Raw genomic sequence first — 14384 nt, forward strand, 5'->3', positions numbered from 1 at the left:
ACTTGTAGACGTTGCGGAAGCTGAACGTTCCGGCGTTTGACCTTTGGTCGTACCGGCGTACCTGGTTGAATGGGATTTAAAAAGAAACAGAATTGCAGAAAATAGCCAAAATATCCATAACATAACTTCATGAAAAATGATATCATTCAAATACATGGTTAGTTAATCAAAAATGTACATGAATATCAATCATGGTTCTTTGAGATCCAGTGAGGTTGCAGAATATTATGAAACCGGGTCCGGACGGTAGCAAATATTTTTAAAAGGGGTGGGATATAAAAGGAGAGGGCTTCTTCTTCTAACAAAGATCTTTAGACTAGTGGAAGGTAAATTGAAAAACCGGAACCGGACGTGGTCTAATGTGATTAGAAAACGGTTCTTGGAAAGCTGTGAGTCTTACAGATAAGGACCGCAGTTAGTGACTAAAAACAGAATAGATAAATTTGCCCGGCCAAGAAAACGCTCCATATTCACTTTCTTGCAATAATTTATCTCAAACTTTGGCTCAATGGCAAGGCAAGGATGTAAAATTTCCGGACTCTTGCTAGCAAGTGAGATACCGGACACGGATAACATATTTTACTTGGGCCGGTGTCAAATAAAAACCGAGAAATATATTTCGATGGTAACTGCATTCAAAGTACACTACGAAGTTCAATCATGTAAAATATATATAGATTTTTAATAACACAACAAGGACAAAACTTTATTTACAACTGGAAATACAGCAAACGCGAAGTTGTCACGTGTAAGATACCGAGAAACGACAGGGAAGGGAGAAACGAGAAATCTAAAATGTTTTCCTGTGTTATTTTAACTTTATATCTGTACAGTTTATTGCGCGAGCAATTGAAAACCAACATTCTCCTTGCTATAAAAAATTTCATCTGAGTTCAAAACGGGGAATTCCAAAATGATGACGTCTGAATCTATTTTTAGAATCGTCCAATTTAGACTGCGTCACCGGAAACAGAATTTAGACTGGTTCCGTGACCACAAGCTCTTCCCTATCAAATAACAGTAATTTGGTCTAGGTTTTAGCCCTAAACAACAGGAATCCGTTAGGAAAAACTAAGCTTTCTATCCGATATGCCTCAGGCAATTTATGACTAACTTAACATATATTTTACATTAAGCAGCATTTTATTTTATTTCAGTTTATGTGGTCAAAAGTAAAAACTTCTAAAAATATATTTTGATGATGTTCCACTTTGATACTCTTTTTGACTGGCTTGAAGAAGCTGTATAAAATTGCAAAAATTATATTTTGTTGCAAAAATGTTTTCCAAGTTTTTTTACTCATTATGGGTATGAAGCCTTGAAGCAACCTTACGTCATTTACAGTGGTAACCTAGCAACACATCTGTGCAACTTGATGATAAGGAGGAAATTTGATGTAAGGTGGGAAACGTTTTCAAGTGATGATGGGAAAATTGGCTTGAAGTAAGCAAATCGCAGTTTAGCAATTTCACTGTATTAATTGAATTGCCAATACCGGATGATGCTAAGATTTAAATATGGTAGAGACCAATCCCTTGGTAAAGGGGCCTAGAATTGGGTATACAGGGTGTCAAAGGAGTAGGGCATAATGTTTCTTTGAGCCAGTAGATTCCATGAAACGCTAGAGGAAACTTCATGACGAGGGAAATTCCTGAAAAGTATATGTTAAATCAGGAACGGTTTCCGCTGTTGATAAACAGTGGTCAGATTACGAAAGTAAATGATGACGAAAATATAATTATTTCAGAAACAAGTACTTCGATGTCTCTTTCTGGCATATTGTCTGAAGGAGGCACAAATCAGTGTCTCCAAAAAATAAAAATTAAGCATCGATATTTACAAAGAAGTTCAAAAATGTGGAAATAGGCCCAAATGTCCTTTCAACAATAAACATTTGAGTATGAAGAGCTTCGAAAATAACCCAGTGACATTTAGTTTCCAGGACCCGTCGATCTGAAAAGCACAGAGAACTGGCTGTCTTCAATGACGTCATTTCGCCTTTTGTTACATGGCGAACATCGTTAGAAAGAAGTTGAGATCTTTCACTTGGCCTTCGCCAAATTCAGGGTTCATATCAATAAAGTCTTCTAGGTTCATGGTATCATCTAGAATTTAGAAAATATAGAATCGAGTTTTAAAATGAAGAAAGGTGAAGGGTTAAAGATCACTTAAGGTTATAGGTCGATGAAATTTGCAGTTCAAAGGTCAACAGTCATAGATTGCTTAAGTTAAGGTCAACAGTTTGACGTTTTAAAGGGGCTGTGTCACGGTTTTGTAAACAAACCAAATACACGGAAAATTCTGTGTTTTTAGCCTGTCTTGCACATTGGGATGATGGCGGATGGTGCTCTAGTGCATCAATAAGCTGGATAAATTGTATTTTCCGAGCGCATTTACCGAACATGGAATGGACAATTGCTATATTTTAGCATATGTACCGACTATCGAAACGAAAAGTGTATGCTAATTTGGTTTAGGCTAAGGAAATGAAGCTTCATTCAATCATGGCGAAGATATCCCGTTTCTCTTGGTGAATTTAGATGGAATTAGACACTCTATTACAAAATTACTACTCCAAATTTGTCCTGCAAACTTTAATAATGTTTTTCGCTTATAATATACATCAATAAGGTATGATTTTTAGTGTTATTTCAGCCGCGAGTGGCCGTATCCTAGCCGAAAAAGTGGCCTTTGCTTTTTGTATCGCCATCCTTTATCCAAAGAAATATGGTGATATGACTTAAGTAAGAACCTTTATTATTCGTTTCTTTACGTCCAAGCTGATACAAAATTTACCTTTTCTCAATCCCTACATACAGAAGTTGCTCAGAGTCTCAGGGTGACTCAAAAAGAAGTTCAATACGAGGTTTCCTCACCTGCAGTCCGGATAGCAGGATAATCCGGTGGTTCCTGAATCCACTCTCCATTCGGTTTCTTCATATGTGACCGGTCAGATGCAAATGTGTTTAGAAAAACAGCGGCCGGAACAACACGAAATTTTCTGAAAAAGTAACGGGAAAATTGTTATTTTGTGGTACGTTACGTTATGTTATGTTATGTTAAGTTGTGTTGTGTTGTGTTATGTTATGTTTTGTTATGTTATGTTACGTGTTATGTTATGTTATGTGTTAGGTGTTAAGTGTTATGTGTTATGTTATGTGTTATGTAATGTGTTATGTTATGTTATGTTATGTCATGTCGTGTTATGTCATGTTATGTTATGTTATGTTATGTTATGTTATGATATGTTATGTTGTGTTATTTTATGTTATGTCATGTCATGTCATGTCATGTCATGTCATGTCATGTCATGTTATGCTATGTTTGTTATATTATGTTACTTATAATCACATTATACTATATTTCATCAAATTAAGCCAGGTTGAACCACATTATCTTACACTGCATTATACCATATTAAATAACATAATATTGTGTGATATCATACAACATTATTCTACATCATACTGTATCAAACGGTATATTACACAACAAATGTAATACCTGTGAAATTGCTTTTTTAATCCCTTGTTACTTCGCAGTACCTGACTTGCGTAGTCAGAGAGATGGCATGGGAATGCGAGTATACAATCCAGATCATATACATAGGACTCTCCATCTGGACATTTTCGGACAAGTATCACATGATAATCCTATGGGCAGAGAATAAGAATTTATTTAAAGGCAGTCTGTCCCCTTTTGTGCTCAACTTTCTTTTCACGGGAGTGAAATTCACGCACCGTTGAGCTTGATCGATAATTAAACAATTTAAACCAATCAGAGACAGCATGGATTCCAGAGCTTTTGAATCAAATGGATGTGTTCCCGTTGAAGTGAAGCTGTGGCTAGAAAAAGTTTGTTCCCTGTTTTGTTTTTGCGACAAACATGTCAACAGCGAAAGGAAATGCTTCCGTTATCATCATTCAACTCCAGTTATTAAATCTTATTGCCATTTCTGAGACTCTTTTGCTCGCAGTTTCAAATGTCGTCCACTACCGCAGCTAGGCCAGCCAAAGCAAGCATCGTAATCCGTTATCCGTTAAGGCGGGAAAACCTTTTGTTCACATTGGCCAATCATTGAGGGGACAGACTGCCTTTAATCTTAAGTGATGACGTCACAAAATCTAACTTTAGAATGATTGAATTTCGATCCCTTAACCTGGAGGAGCTTCATGAAAAACCTATAAATTTGCAAAATCTGTCAAATGCGTTACGAATTTGGTTGGCTTAGATATGGCCAAATGAGCACAGGTTCTTCCTCATCAAACCTCTGTAATTTTGTCTCTGTGCATAACTTTATGAACAGAGCCAAAATAACAGCAATCTATTAGCAGACTTCACTAATCAAAACTCACTCGAATTTTGACATATTTATCTAAATTTACATACTAACTTCATGGTGGTCATTTAGATAATGTGGTGAAAATTCAAAACTTTTAATAATAGATTTATTTTACATCACACTTAAAACTCAATTGCCAAAGATAATAGACTGATATTGTTTTTGTTGCCCATATTTAGGACAGCGCTCAACAAAAAGCCTGAACTCACCTGAACTCATTTAAGCTCTATCTTACTAAAACCTGGACGTGTATTTGATTGATGTGGAGGTTAAAGTAGCTTGTCTCTATAGAAACAAGCCAATTGTGATTGGTCAATCAATCGAGTGAGGCCTTTGATTGGCTAAGACTATGTTTGTAGCAACAGAACAATTGAAAACAGGCTAGTTCAATCTTAGTCTCTCTTTTGGCAAGATTTTTGGAATAAATGAGGCATTTTGATAATGGCAAACTTTACGAGAGAATGGGGCTCGAAATGGTACCTTTGCTAATGTTATAGGCCCTCGCGTTCCAGATAGAATGATGGTTGACGAAAATGCAATGACGCGATCCCCAAAACAGCTGTTTTCAATAATATGAGAGAAGGTAGGGGGTATAAAAGGGGCGGCGTAAGCCGCGGTTAGCATTTTCTTACATTAAAAAGCACCATATGAGAAACTATAATAAATCTGCCTACAGAATCGATAAAAAAATTTTTTATCCAAATATTCAATTTTTTTGGTTTTAAGCCTAGAGAGTGTCCTTAATCAACGGTGGCAGTCATTAAATTTTTATTGTCAGATGTAAAGCATCAGATAAAGGAAGATAAGTACCATAAATGCACCTATGGGGCTTATTTAACTTTAGTTATTTGAGAGGGGGGCTCATACAAGGGGGCTTATAAAATTAAAGTAGACGTCAAGAAAAAATAATTAAAAGACCTCATATATTTTAGTAGGAATTTATTTATTAACATTTAATTAATTATAAACAAAAGTATGAATTTTTGTGGTAATTCAATAAACACTGATTAAAACCATAGATGGCAACAATCAACAAATTGGGGGGGCCAATTCGAGGATTTAGGGTAGCAGTGGGGGCATTCGTGAGAAGGGGGGTTATTGAAAATTTGTAGTTCTAGGGTGGGGGCTTATTTGAGGAGGCTTTTTAAAGGGTGCCTTCTCAAGGGTGGGGGCCAATTTCAGGATTTACGGTATGACGGGTTTATATAACTTTCAGTATACTTTTCACAGAGTCATGTTTATTGGCTGCTATTTTTATTTTGAATGATTTAATTCAGTTATGATGATAATGATGCATACCCATACAACTGGAGTAAGAGGATGTCTGCTTTGCTTTTGCATCCATAGAGGAACCTTTAAGAAACAAATAAAATAAATTAAATTAATGTTAATATGAAAGAAATAAAGTCAAAAACAAACAGTAATACTTGGTACAACTGCATGATGATCTCATTTAGCCAGTGGCGTACCCAGGGCTGTAAAGGTGCGGGGGTTCTGGGGCCCCAGAAATTTTTTGGAACCACGCCCTTCAAACACTCGCAAATGCGGGGAAACGCCCTTTTTGCAAAATTTTCCCCCATCTTTTTATTCATGTTAGCTACGGTAAATTAGGGATATCCGGATATCCGGTAGGCCGGATAATCCGGCGCCGGATCGCTGATTTTTTGAAAATCCGGTTCCGGCCGGATTTGTTTCCGAAATCCGGCCAGTTGCCGGATTTTCCAGAGCTTTAATCATAACTAAGAAAATTTGGAAAACCAAGTCAGACTCCCTTCATACAGTGATTAAAAATGGATTTTCCAGAACTAAACAATATCGACGATAAAACAAGCGCCTTGAAAACAGTTTTGAATGGAAGTGCTCGTCATCACGAAACAGGAAGACTGGATGATATAATTCACAGATTTGGTCCAGGGTTGCCAGATCGGCTTTTTAGGCCAAATTTTTCATTTTTGGTTTTTAGATTTATGTTGCCTGGAAAAATTGTTTTTTGCTTACTACTTAAATTTGATCTTGTTGCCCTTTCCAGCAGACGTCCAAAATTAATGAGTAATTACTACATTCATAGAATAATTAGTAGTTAACTACAAAGTGTTAACCAAATTTCAAATTTTATCACCTAACCTAAATATTATCTTGATATTAGCAAAGGGTTTTAGAAAAAAGTAAGATTCTTATCAAAGTTAAGAAATTATCTAACAGGCACAAGCGTAGAAATATAACCAGTGCCTGCTCGATGGATTCTTGAGAGAGTTTTTGATTTGGCCTTTTTATGAGCATTTTGGCTTAAATTGCTCACCAGTCTAGCCTTCGTTTGTAAATTCAATCTGGCAACCCTGAATAGGTCTCTTTGATCTTCTCGCTTTACATTTTTTCGCAAAGTGGCTCAAAACTTTTTATTACTGAAAATTCTATAAATGGTCAGATTATCCGGTAGAGTCCGGCCGGATATTCCACGAAGAAATCCGGTAAATCCGGTTCCGGCCGGATTCTGAAAATCCTGATCCGGTACACCCCTACGGTAAATAGCAAACATTTTGCAATTGTTAATGACACAAGCATACAGTATACATATAGTATGAGTTTTACATCGTTTTTGGACAAATCTCGAAGACCATATTTTAGAAAAGTGGGGGGGTCCGGAACCCCCCTTGGGTACGCCACTGCATTCAGCATGAAACTCAAAGAAGTAACTTCAGACTTAAAATTAATTGGCACAGACTTAAAGTCAGTCATGGGACAATCATTATATACTGTACGGAACGTCATGGCTGCAGAAAAAATTCTTCACTGGAAAACACGATAAGTTTTCCGAAAAAATATCTGCAAGTTGAAGATATTGAGAAAAAAAGTTTCACTAAAATTGAGAATTTCTTAATTGGTTTACTTTTTAAGCTTTAACTATTTGACAATTCTAGAACAGCATAATTCAAGATATATATCATTTTCATCCAAAATTGTTGTTTCTTAAAACTTTTCTGCAACTCTGAAAATTCTCAAGGAACCTACCATCCTAGACAAAATTGTTAAGACATAATGCAACTTTTGCAATATTATAATTTGTACTGCCCCTGTAAATTTGAATCCCACTTTCTCAAAATTCTCGTTGGACTAGTAGTTCTATCATTTTTGCTTCACAAACCAATGTCAAATATCATAAAAGAAGCGCAAAAGAAATTGCTTCTTAAAATCCTAACCCGTTTGATAGTAAACCAACATTGTTCTGTGGGGGAGAGGGGGATGATTGGTTTTGACCTTGGAAAATGAGGTCAGTGTTCCAAGACTTTTGGCAGGTATTGTAGCCTGAATGCAGACAAATAGAGGAAATTGTTAAGTCTGGGCAACAGTGCTTGTTTTCTTGTATACTGTGTTGGCACTTCTTTAGGAAAAGGTCTTTCTTGCAATCTATTATCTTTGCTACAATGGCTTTGAATTGAATTTTCTATTACTTGTATACAAAACTGCCTGCAAGGATCAAACCGTTTCGCAAACTGCCTACTTCGTCAGCAAAAGAAACTAAAAGAAGGTAAAAAGGTAAAAAGTTGTTCCACCTATGTGGCCCTTTTTTCTTCAACGGTTAATGTTATTTTCAAGCCTGTCGCTAGCTTTTGTGCTCAAGGATGGTTTCCAAGTCCTATTTGCCAAGAAAGTTGGTGGGCTATCCTCTATTTTTCTATACGTTTGGAAATTCACACCCCTATGTGGCATGAAACTCTTCGTTTTTGCAATAGACCTTTTTCAAGGGTGGTGTCCCACCCCGGGTGGTGTCCCACCCCAAACGCCACCAGTAGCAACGGGTCTGGTTATTTTTCATGACAGAATAATGGCAACAGGTCTCACATGATCAAATTTATTCAATGGCTAGTATGCAAAGACATCCCTAAACAAAAAAAGGGAATTATCATGATTTGTTCCTTAAAATTGTGGAAAGACATATCATTGGCTCTGAAGACAAAGCAATTTGAATAAGGCAATAGTCTTGCAAAATAAGTCAATACAAAGAAATCCGCGATGTTGCCCAAGACTTTACAATATCCTCTACTTGTAAAGTCTGCATGCAGGATAGCAGTTCCCAGGTTTGAATGTTTTTTGCAGCCCTTCTGGTGGAATTGAAAAATAATGAATAAATAGCTAGACAATTTGCTGATGTTGCTGTCTACATACCTGCCTTGTTGCATTGGAAATAAAAACTGCGTAATATTCTGAAAGTTGGTCGATTTGTTCATCTCTTATTCTTTCACACAGTTTCCATACATTCTCCTCACTGGAAACAAAACATTATCATTTTTAGCTTATGATGTTGAGAAAAGGCTCACAAGCCTATACATACATACATACATTTTTTATTTTTTAAAGCAGGTTAGAAAGTCTGGCAACTCAAAAGAGCTGATGTAGACCTGCTATAAATTAAAGGCTAAAGGAAATAATTATTACATCATGTAAAAGATAAAAAAATTTAAAAATTGTTTACTAGCAGTCTAGTAATATTTAAAATCATTCTCTTTGTTTAAAAATCCAGTTAATCCTTTTTGAAAAGTGAAGTTATTTATTGTCTGACGCACCTTTTTTAGTCTTGTTTTGAAAGTTTTTACACTTTCTGCGTCCTTAATTTGATCTGGGATAGAATTCCAGATCATTGTAGGCCTTTCAAGGAGGGGTGCTCAAGCTCCATCAAGTGCCTCCCCACACACCTTAACAGTTCAAGTAGTTTGACTGATTGAGCACCTAGCATGTTTATGCTATCTAAGAACTAAATGCGAAAAAACAGATTTTGTGATTGATGATATTTGATGATACTCAATTGAGCACCTGGAAAATTTAAGGTACTCAGTTTGTCAAGCGCCTGCTTTTTGCTCCTCACAAGCCTATAGCTAGGCCTTAAAGGCATTGAGTCATGGTAAATAAGCCTTCTCTATATGGGGTCATTTGGTTTCAGAGTGATTGCTGCTGTTTCATGTGATATTTGCATCCATTGTTGACAACTTGCTATTGATGGAAACTGTTATGTCAATCAGTACAAGATGAGTTCATGTGACCAGTTCAAGGTCAACCAATAGCATTGCAGTCATGAAAATCATGACTCAGCGGATTTTGGCACTCAGGGTATACCCAATCCATTTTATCATGACTCAATGCCTTTAACATATACAACAACTATAAAACAATTCTTTGTTTCTAGTTGTTGTGAGCCTTCTATCAACAAAATTTATGAGAATTTATTATGCAGGCCTGTCCAAATTTATGCAAAATTTATGCAGGCCAGTCCAAAAGACTTTCACCAGGGGAGCAGTAAACAGCCCTTTTAGAAGTATTCAGGTGAGGTTTATGAATAGAAACAAAGGAAAAATTGATTTCAAAAACAGCAAATTTGCTTTTTAGAACAATTTAGGAGAGCGATATGTATCTCCCTTCCAACATTTGGAGAGAGCCTGGAGGGGAGCAAGAGTTATTGGTCTCCTCAAATGGCCAGGCCTGAATACTTTTTTCTTTTGACACACTCCTTTTCGGTATACAACTTTTCTTTGGCAGTAACTCAATAAGATTATGAGAAACATAGAAGACATGTTGTGTACAACAGAAAAATAAGTTGCTTAAGCCCAGTTCTCTCATCAGCAGACAAAATTATCTTTACTCAGACACATTTTCTTCACTCAAAACAAATGTCTAACAAGGCTTGGGTTATTGTTTTGATGCTTCGCAGTTTTGACATTCAAACACAGGCCTTTTTGTATGAAATAGCCTTAGTAAATAGCCCAGCGATCGTGGATTTCTCTTATGGGAGCGAGCACTCCAAAAAATCAACAATACTAAAAGCATAGTAATGTTTATAAAAATCCTATGATCCTGTTAAAATTTACCCTTTTGTTTTAAATAATATCAAATGAAAACGAACTGTTACAATAACCCTAAATGCACTCCAAGGAAAATTAAATACCAAATATGTGCTTTGTTTATAAACATTATGTACACCTACAAGGTCATGTAGACATCATTGCTGGGTGATTGCAAAATATTGTTCCAAACCTTTTTTAAAAACCCTTTAACTGCCTAAAAAATGTCCCAAGTGCTATTGTAGTTTAAATAATAAGTACCTTACGTTTTCCTAAACATTCCTGGTAGAATTGATTCAAATACATTCTTTCCTTCATATTTCCTGTGTTTTGATATACCAGCTTTGATGTCACTTGCTTGGGTCACAAAAGATGACTAGAAATGGGTTAATTCAGGCCTGGCCGTAAGACTTTTAACAGGAGAGCAGTAAACAGCTCTCCTAGTAGTATTCAGGTGAGCTATAAGAATAGAAACAAAGGCAAAATTGATTTCAAGGAGAGCAAATTTGCTTTTTAGAACAATTTAGGAGAGCAATCTCTAGCTCCCTTCCAGCGTTTGAGGAGAGCCTGGAGGGGAGCAAGAGCTATGGCTCTCCTCAAATGGCCAGGCCTGAATACTTTTTTCTTTTGACACACTCCTTCTCAGTATACAACTTTTCTTTGGCAGTAACTCAATAAGACTATGAGAAACACGAAAGACATGTTGTGTACAACAGAAAAATAAGTTGCTTAAGCCCAGTTCTCTCATCAGCAGACAAAATTATCTTTACTCAGACACATTCTTTTCACTCAAAACAAATGTCTAACAAGGCTTAGGTTATTGCTCTCCTCAAATGGCCAGGCCTGGATAATTGATTTGACATTTATTCCTCACAATTCACTGTTTGCACAAGGGATCAAAGGCGAGTCATCCCTCCTGTCAAATGTAAAGGCTTGTATAAATAATTGCTTTTTGCAGTTTTTCAGTGAAATAGGTTGGAGAAAATTGGGTGCTCCCCAAAGCCTGTGAAATGCATTTAAATGAGTTTGTGCTTGAGAAAGAAAATTCAAACAGTTTGTGGTCACTTCAGTGGGACTACGCTTTCAAAACTTAGGCTGAGAGGAAGCTAGAACAAAATGCTAGCAATTCTGTCAAAGTAGCTCTGACACAAAACAGCTGCATATTATACTGTTGTTTATTTTAGTATGCTGCATTTTGGCTCTCAAGTACACATGATGCATTGGCATGTAATTAGGCTTGAAGATCTTCGGCATATAATCAGGGTTTTTTCAGCGTTCGGTGTGCAATCCAATAAAAATTTTTTGGAAAATGGCTTTGAAAAAAGTAAACATTTCACAACATACTAAAAGCTTTTTCGTCTGACACTCCTCAGAGCATAAAACCTCAGAATAAGTGTCCGAAAGAACACGATGAAAAACATATACCCAGTTGTGGATCAAAATAGGCCAATCAGAAAAACACAAGCACAAGACTGGTATAGTAGACTATATTTTCAAATTCTGTACCTGTATGTGAAACTTGGTGTAAAACAAGAAGCCACGAACAAAGTCAACATGTAAAAGAATAAAATTTTCCTTTGACTGGTGTACAATATTTACAGTTCTACTACCTGCTTATATTTTGGCTTACCTAAACAAATGCCCTGGTGGGCTTTTGGCATACAGTTGACAGTAAGGATAATGTGTCCAGCTAAAGCAAGCAACTCTGCGGGGGTTTTTAAAAACATGTGATTTTTCATATCATCGCCCCAGTCATTACGGTCGTTCTGTTTATCTATCCTGCATCGAAGTTAGCTTTTGGCGTACAGTTGACATTAAATGCACCCTGAGTTGAGAGAAGGCTACTTAACACAAAAATCTCTGAAGCTTTTCCAATTGTCCTAAACTTTTCTGTTTAAAGTATTTTGACAATATTTATAGATTAAAACAAAGCTTGAATTTTCTTTATCAATCAAAATTGAATCTTTGTAGCCACAAACATTTTGCCTGGATTTAATATCTTTGGATATCCATATGTTTTTCCCTCATTATCATTATCGGGTTTAAAAGAAAATGTTCATAGCAAACTATAGCCTTGATAAACAATCTAAATAGAAGCAGAAACTATTGCATGATTTGGAAATTTTCTGTTTTGCAACAAAAATCAAGAAGTTAAATTCTATATATTTTAATAACTTGTTTGTTTATAGTGACAATGTATACTTTTAATTCTTTATGGGAAATCCAATTTTTTGTGAAACAGAGATCAATCAACAATTATAAGTGGAAGCTAAAAATCACAATTTTTTTTATCATTTAAAGTAGGCATTTCTATTTCCCATACACTCCATATACTTTAATGGTGCAGGGACTACACTCATTTTTTTATAAGAAACAAAGGTCGATGTTGAGTACTCCAGTTTCTCAATGTTCTGGAAATTTCAATACTCATTGTTTCTTAAGAGTTTCTTAATTATGATGTTATGAATGATTTTATGCAATGTTTGTGACCCTTTTTATCACGTCAATAGATTCGCTTCCGTTCCGATCCTGTATTTAGATGTGGGAAGTATATTTTTATCCCTTGTGTCTCAAGTTCTAAGCCAACAGGGCAATCATGTTAGAACTCGATTGCAAGCTTGGATTTTACAAAATTTCGTTGTTCTCAGTTTTATCACGATTTAATAGTTTCTTACTTTTTTTGCTTTGGGTACTGAAGTTTCTTAATTTTTTTCTGCTGTCCAGTACTCGCTTCTTATAGCCAGTTTCTTATAAAAAATGAGTGTATTGCAGAAATTAAAAACTCACCAATAACAGCTCGTATACACGCAGCTAGAAGCTGAAAGACCTTTCTTGTTCGAAGCTGTGGTATTTTGCGGTTGCTGGCTGCCCTCCATCCTCCTTTTAACAGTTTTTTACCGGCAAAACAATCTACAAATAAAGCACCGTTCTGTCCGCCATTTCTTCAGCACGCATTTGATCATTTTGATTGTCAAATTGAAATCGAGGTTTATTATTAAGAAATCTCTTGAAAAAGAGACCTATCAATGATGGTAGCCACATTGCTAGCGCTGAGCTTATGCAACATTCACTTAAATATGAAAGAAAATATTGCCTAAAGAGCAAGATATTTAAAGGTAAATATTCAATGTTTTTGATGAGTATTCTGTTTAGACTTTGCCACAAGCACAGGGACAATGTACCTTCTACATTTCAGAACCGGTGGAAAGCAAAGTGTCCTTTTCCCCACTTTTAAAAATGCTTCCAGTGTCTAGGCCATCATCTACCTACCGCTAGCCTAAACATTGAACTTAACGATGTAGCTTATAATAAGAACAAAAATTTCGATAGCCTTAATCATCTCCTCTAAGTTTGTTGCTACTGCCAGTCGCCAGCCAGTGTTGAATCCACGGGGCTTAGGCCGGTCCTGTCTGCAGAGTATGGCAGTTCTCGGCGAGATCTCGCGCGTGCAGTACTCATTCACTCCATGTTTTCTGCGTGCAAACCTTTCTTCATTAATCATTTTGCGTGCAAATCTAGGTTTTTTTAACAGCACTATAGTAAATTTGGTGTTCAATCAGAAAATTTTGGCGTGCAGGACTATCCTGACCTCGCGCGTGCGTCAGCCACACTCTGCACACTGGAGGCCGGTGATATCAAGTGTCATTTATATCTTCAAATTTGTTATGTCGTATATCTAATTTTTCTTTTTTCTGCTTTTTTAGGAGACTCGACATGCCAGCTCCAAGTTCTAAAGGACGTCAGGCATGTTACAATGCGAAAGATGCTTATTATAAATGTGTAGAGGATGAAGGTAGACAGAATTGTGAAGAACTTTTGAAGAAATATGAAGAGGCTTGCCCTTCCGCCTGGGTCAGATATTTTGACAAAAAGAGGATTTACGATGCCTATAAAGAAAAACTACAAAAAGAAGGCGCAGTCTATGACGACAGATGACTGGAAATTACTAGACAATTATTGCATGTACAATGTCTGCTAGTGTTCTAATATCTACAGTGTTAACTCAAGTGTCAAAACTTTCTAGTGAACAATTTTTTTAATCAAATCAAAAATAAATTTTCATTTCCAAATTTTTTTTCCATTTTTTATTTGTAAACCAGGCTGAAACAAGCGTTGCTTGTTCCTGTTATTTCCGTTAAAGATTTTTATACACCAGACTGCAAAGCTTGGGTATGCGCAGGGAACATGGACTTTCGTGTGAATTCCGCACA

The 14384-nt window shown here is 36.3% G+C and overlaps 2 protein-coding genes across 2 annotated transcripts; one reads left to right on the forward strand and one right to left on the reverse strand.

Annotated features, from left to right (window-relative positions):
• Window positions 1–119: 119 nt before the first annotated feature.
• Window positions 120–13150, reverse strand: LOC135690220 (protein N-terminal glutamine amidohydrolase). The gene is made up of 6 exons (XM_065207718.2): window positions 12961–13150; window positions 8507–8606; window positions 5642–5695; window positions 3505–3653; window positions 2877–3001; window positions 120–2105 (listed from the first exon to the last, which is right to left on the reverse strand). Exons 1-6 carry the CDS (start codon window positions 13047–13049, stop codon window positions 2005–2007), a joined length of 618 nt encoding a protein of 205 aa, XP_065063790.1. The 5' UTR covers window positions 13050–13150; the 3' UTR covers window positions 120–2004.
• A 32-nt stretch (window positions 13151–13182) lies between these two features.
• LOC148960640 (cytochrome c oxidase assembly factor 6 homolog) lies at window positions 13183–14235 on the forward strand. The gene is made up of 2 exons (XM_089111563.1): window positions 13183–13289; window positions 13878–14235. Exon 2 carries the CDS (start codon window positions 13888–13890, stop codon window positions 14107–14109), a length of 222 nt encoding a protein of 73 aa, XP_088967689.1. The 5' UTR covers window positions 13183–13289; window positions 13878–13887; the 3' UTR covers window positions 14110–14235.
• The last annotated feature ends 149 nt before the right edge of the window (window positions 14236–14384 follow it).

The sequence above is a fragment of the Rhopilema esculentum genome, chromosome 1, assembly GCF_057945365.1.
Source record: "Rhopilema esculentum isolate cy_ngs chromosome 1, ASM5794536v1, whole genome shotgun sequence".
Classification (NCBI taxonomy): Eukaryota; Metazoa; Cnidaria; class Scyphozoa; order Rhizostomeae; family Rhizostomatidae; genus Rhopilema; species Rhopilema esculentum.

What these genes read in the sequence shown, in the direction of transcription:
- LOC148960640 (XM_089111563.1), top strand. Translation starts at nt 13,888, where the DNA reads ATGCCAGCTCCAAGTTCTAAAGGACGTCAGGCATGTTACAATGCGAAA.
- LOC135690220 (XM_065207718.2), bottom strand. Translation starts at nt 13,049, where the DNA reads ATGGAGGGCAGCCAGCAACCGCAAAATACCACAGCTTCGAACAAGAAA. An exon ending in GTGTATACGAGCTGTTATTG is followed by an intron (nt 8,607 to 12,960) that starts GTGAGTTTTTAA and finishes TTTTGTTTCCAG; the next exon opens with TGAGGAGAATGTATGGAAAC. An exon ending in TTAAAAAAGCAATTTCACAG is followed by an intron (nt 3,002 to 3,504) that starts GTATTACATTTG and finishes TTACTTTTTCAG; the next exon opens with AAAATTTCGTGTTGTTCCGG.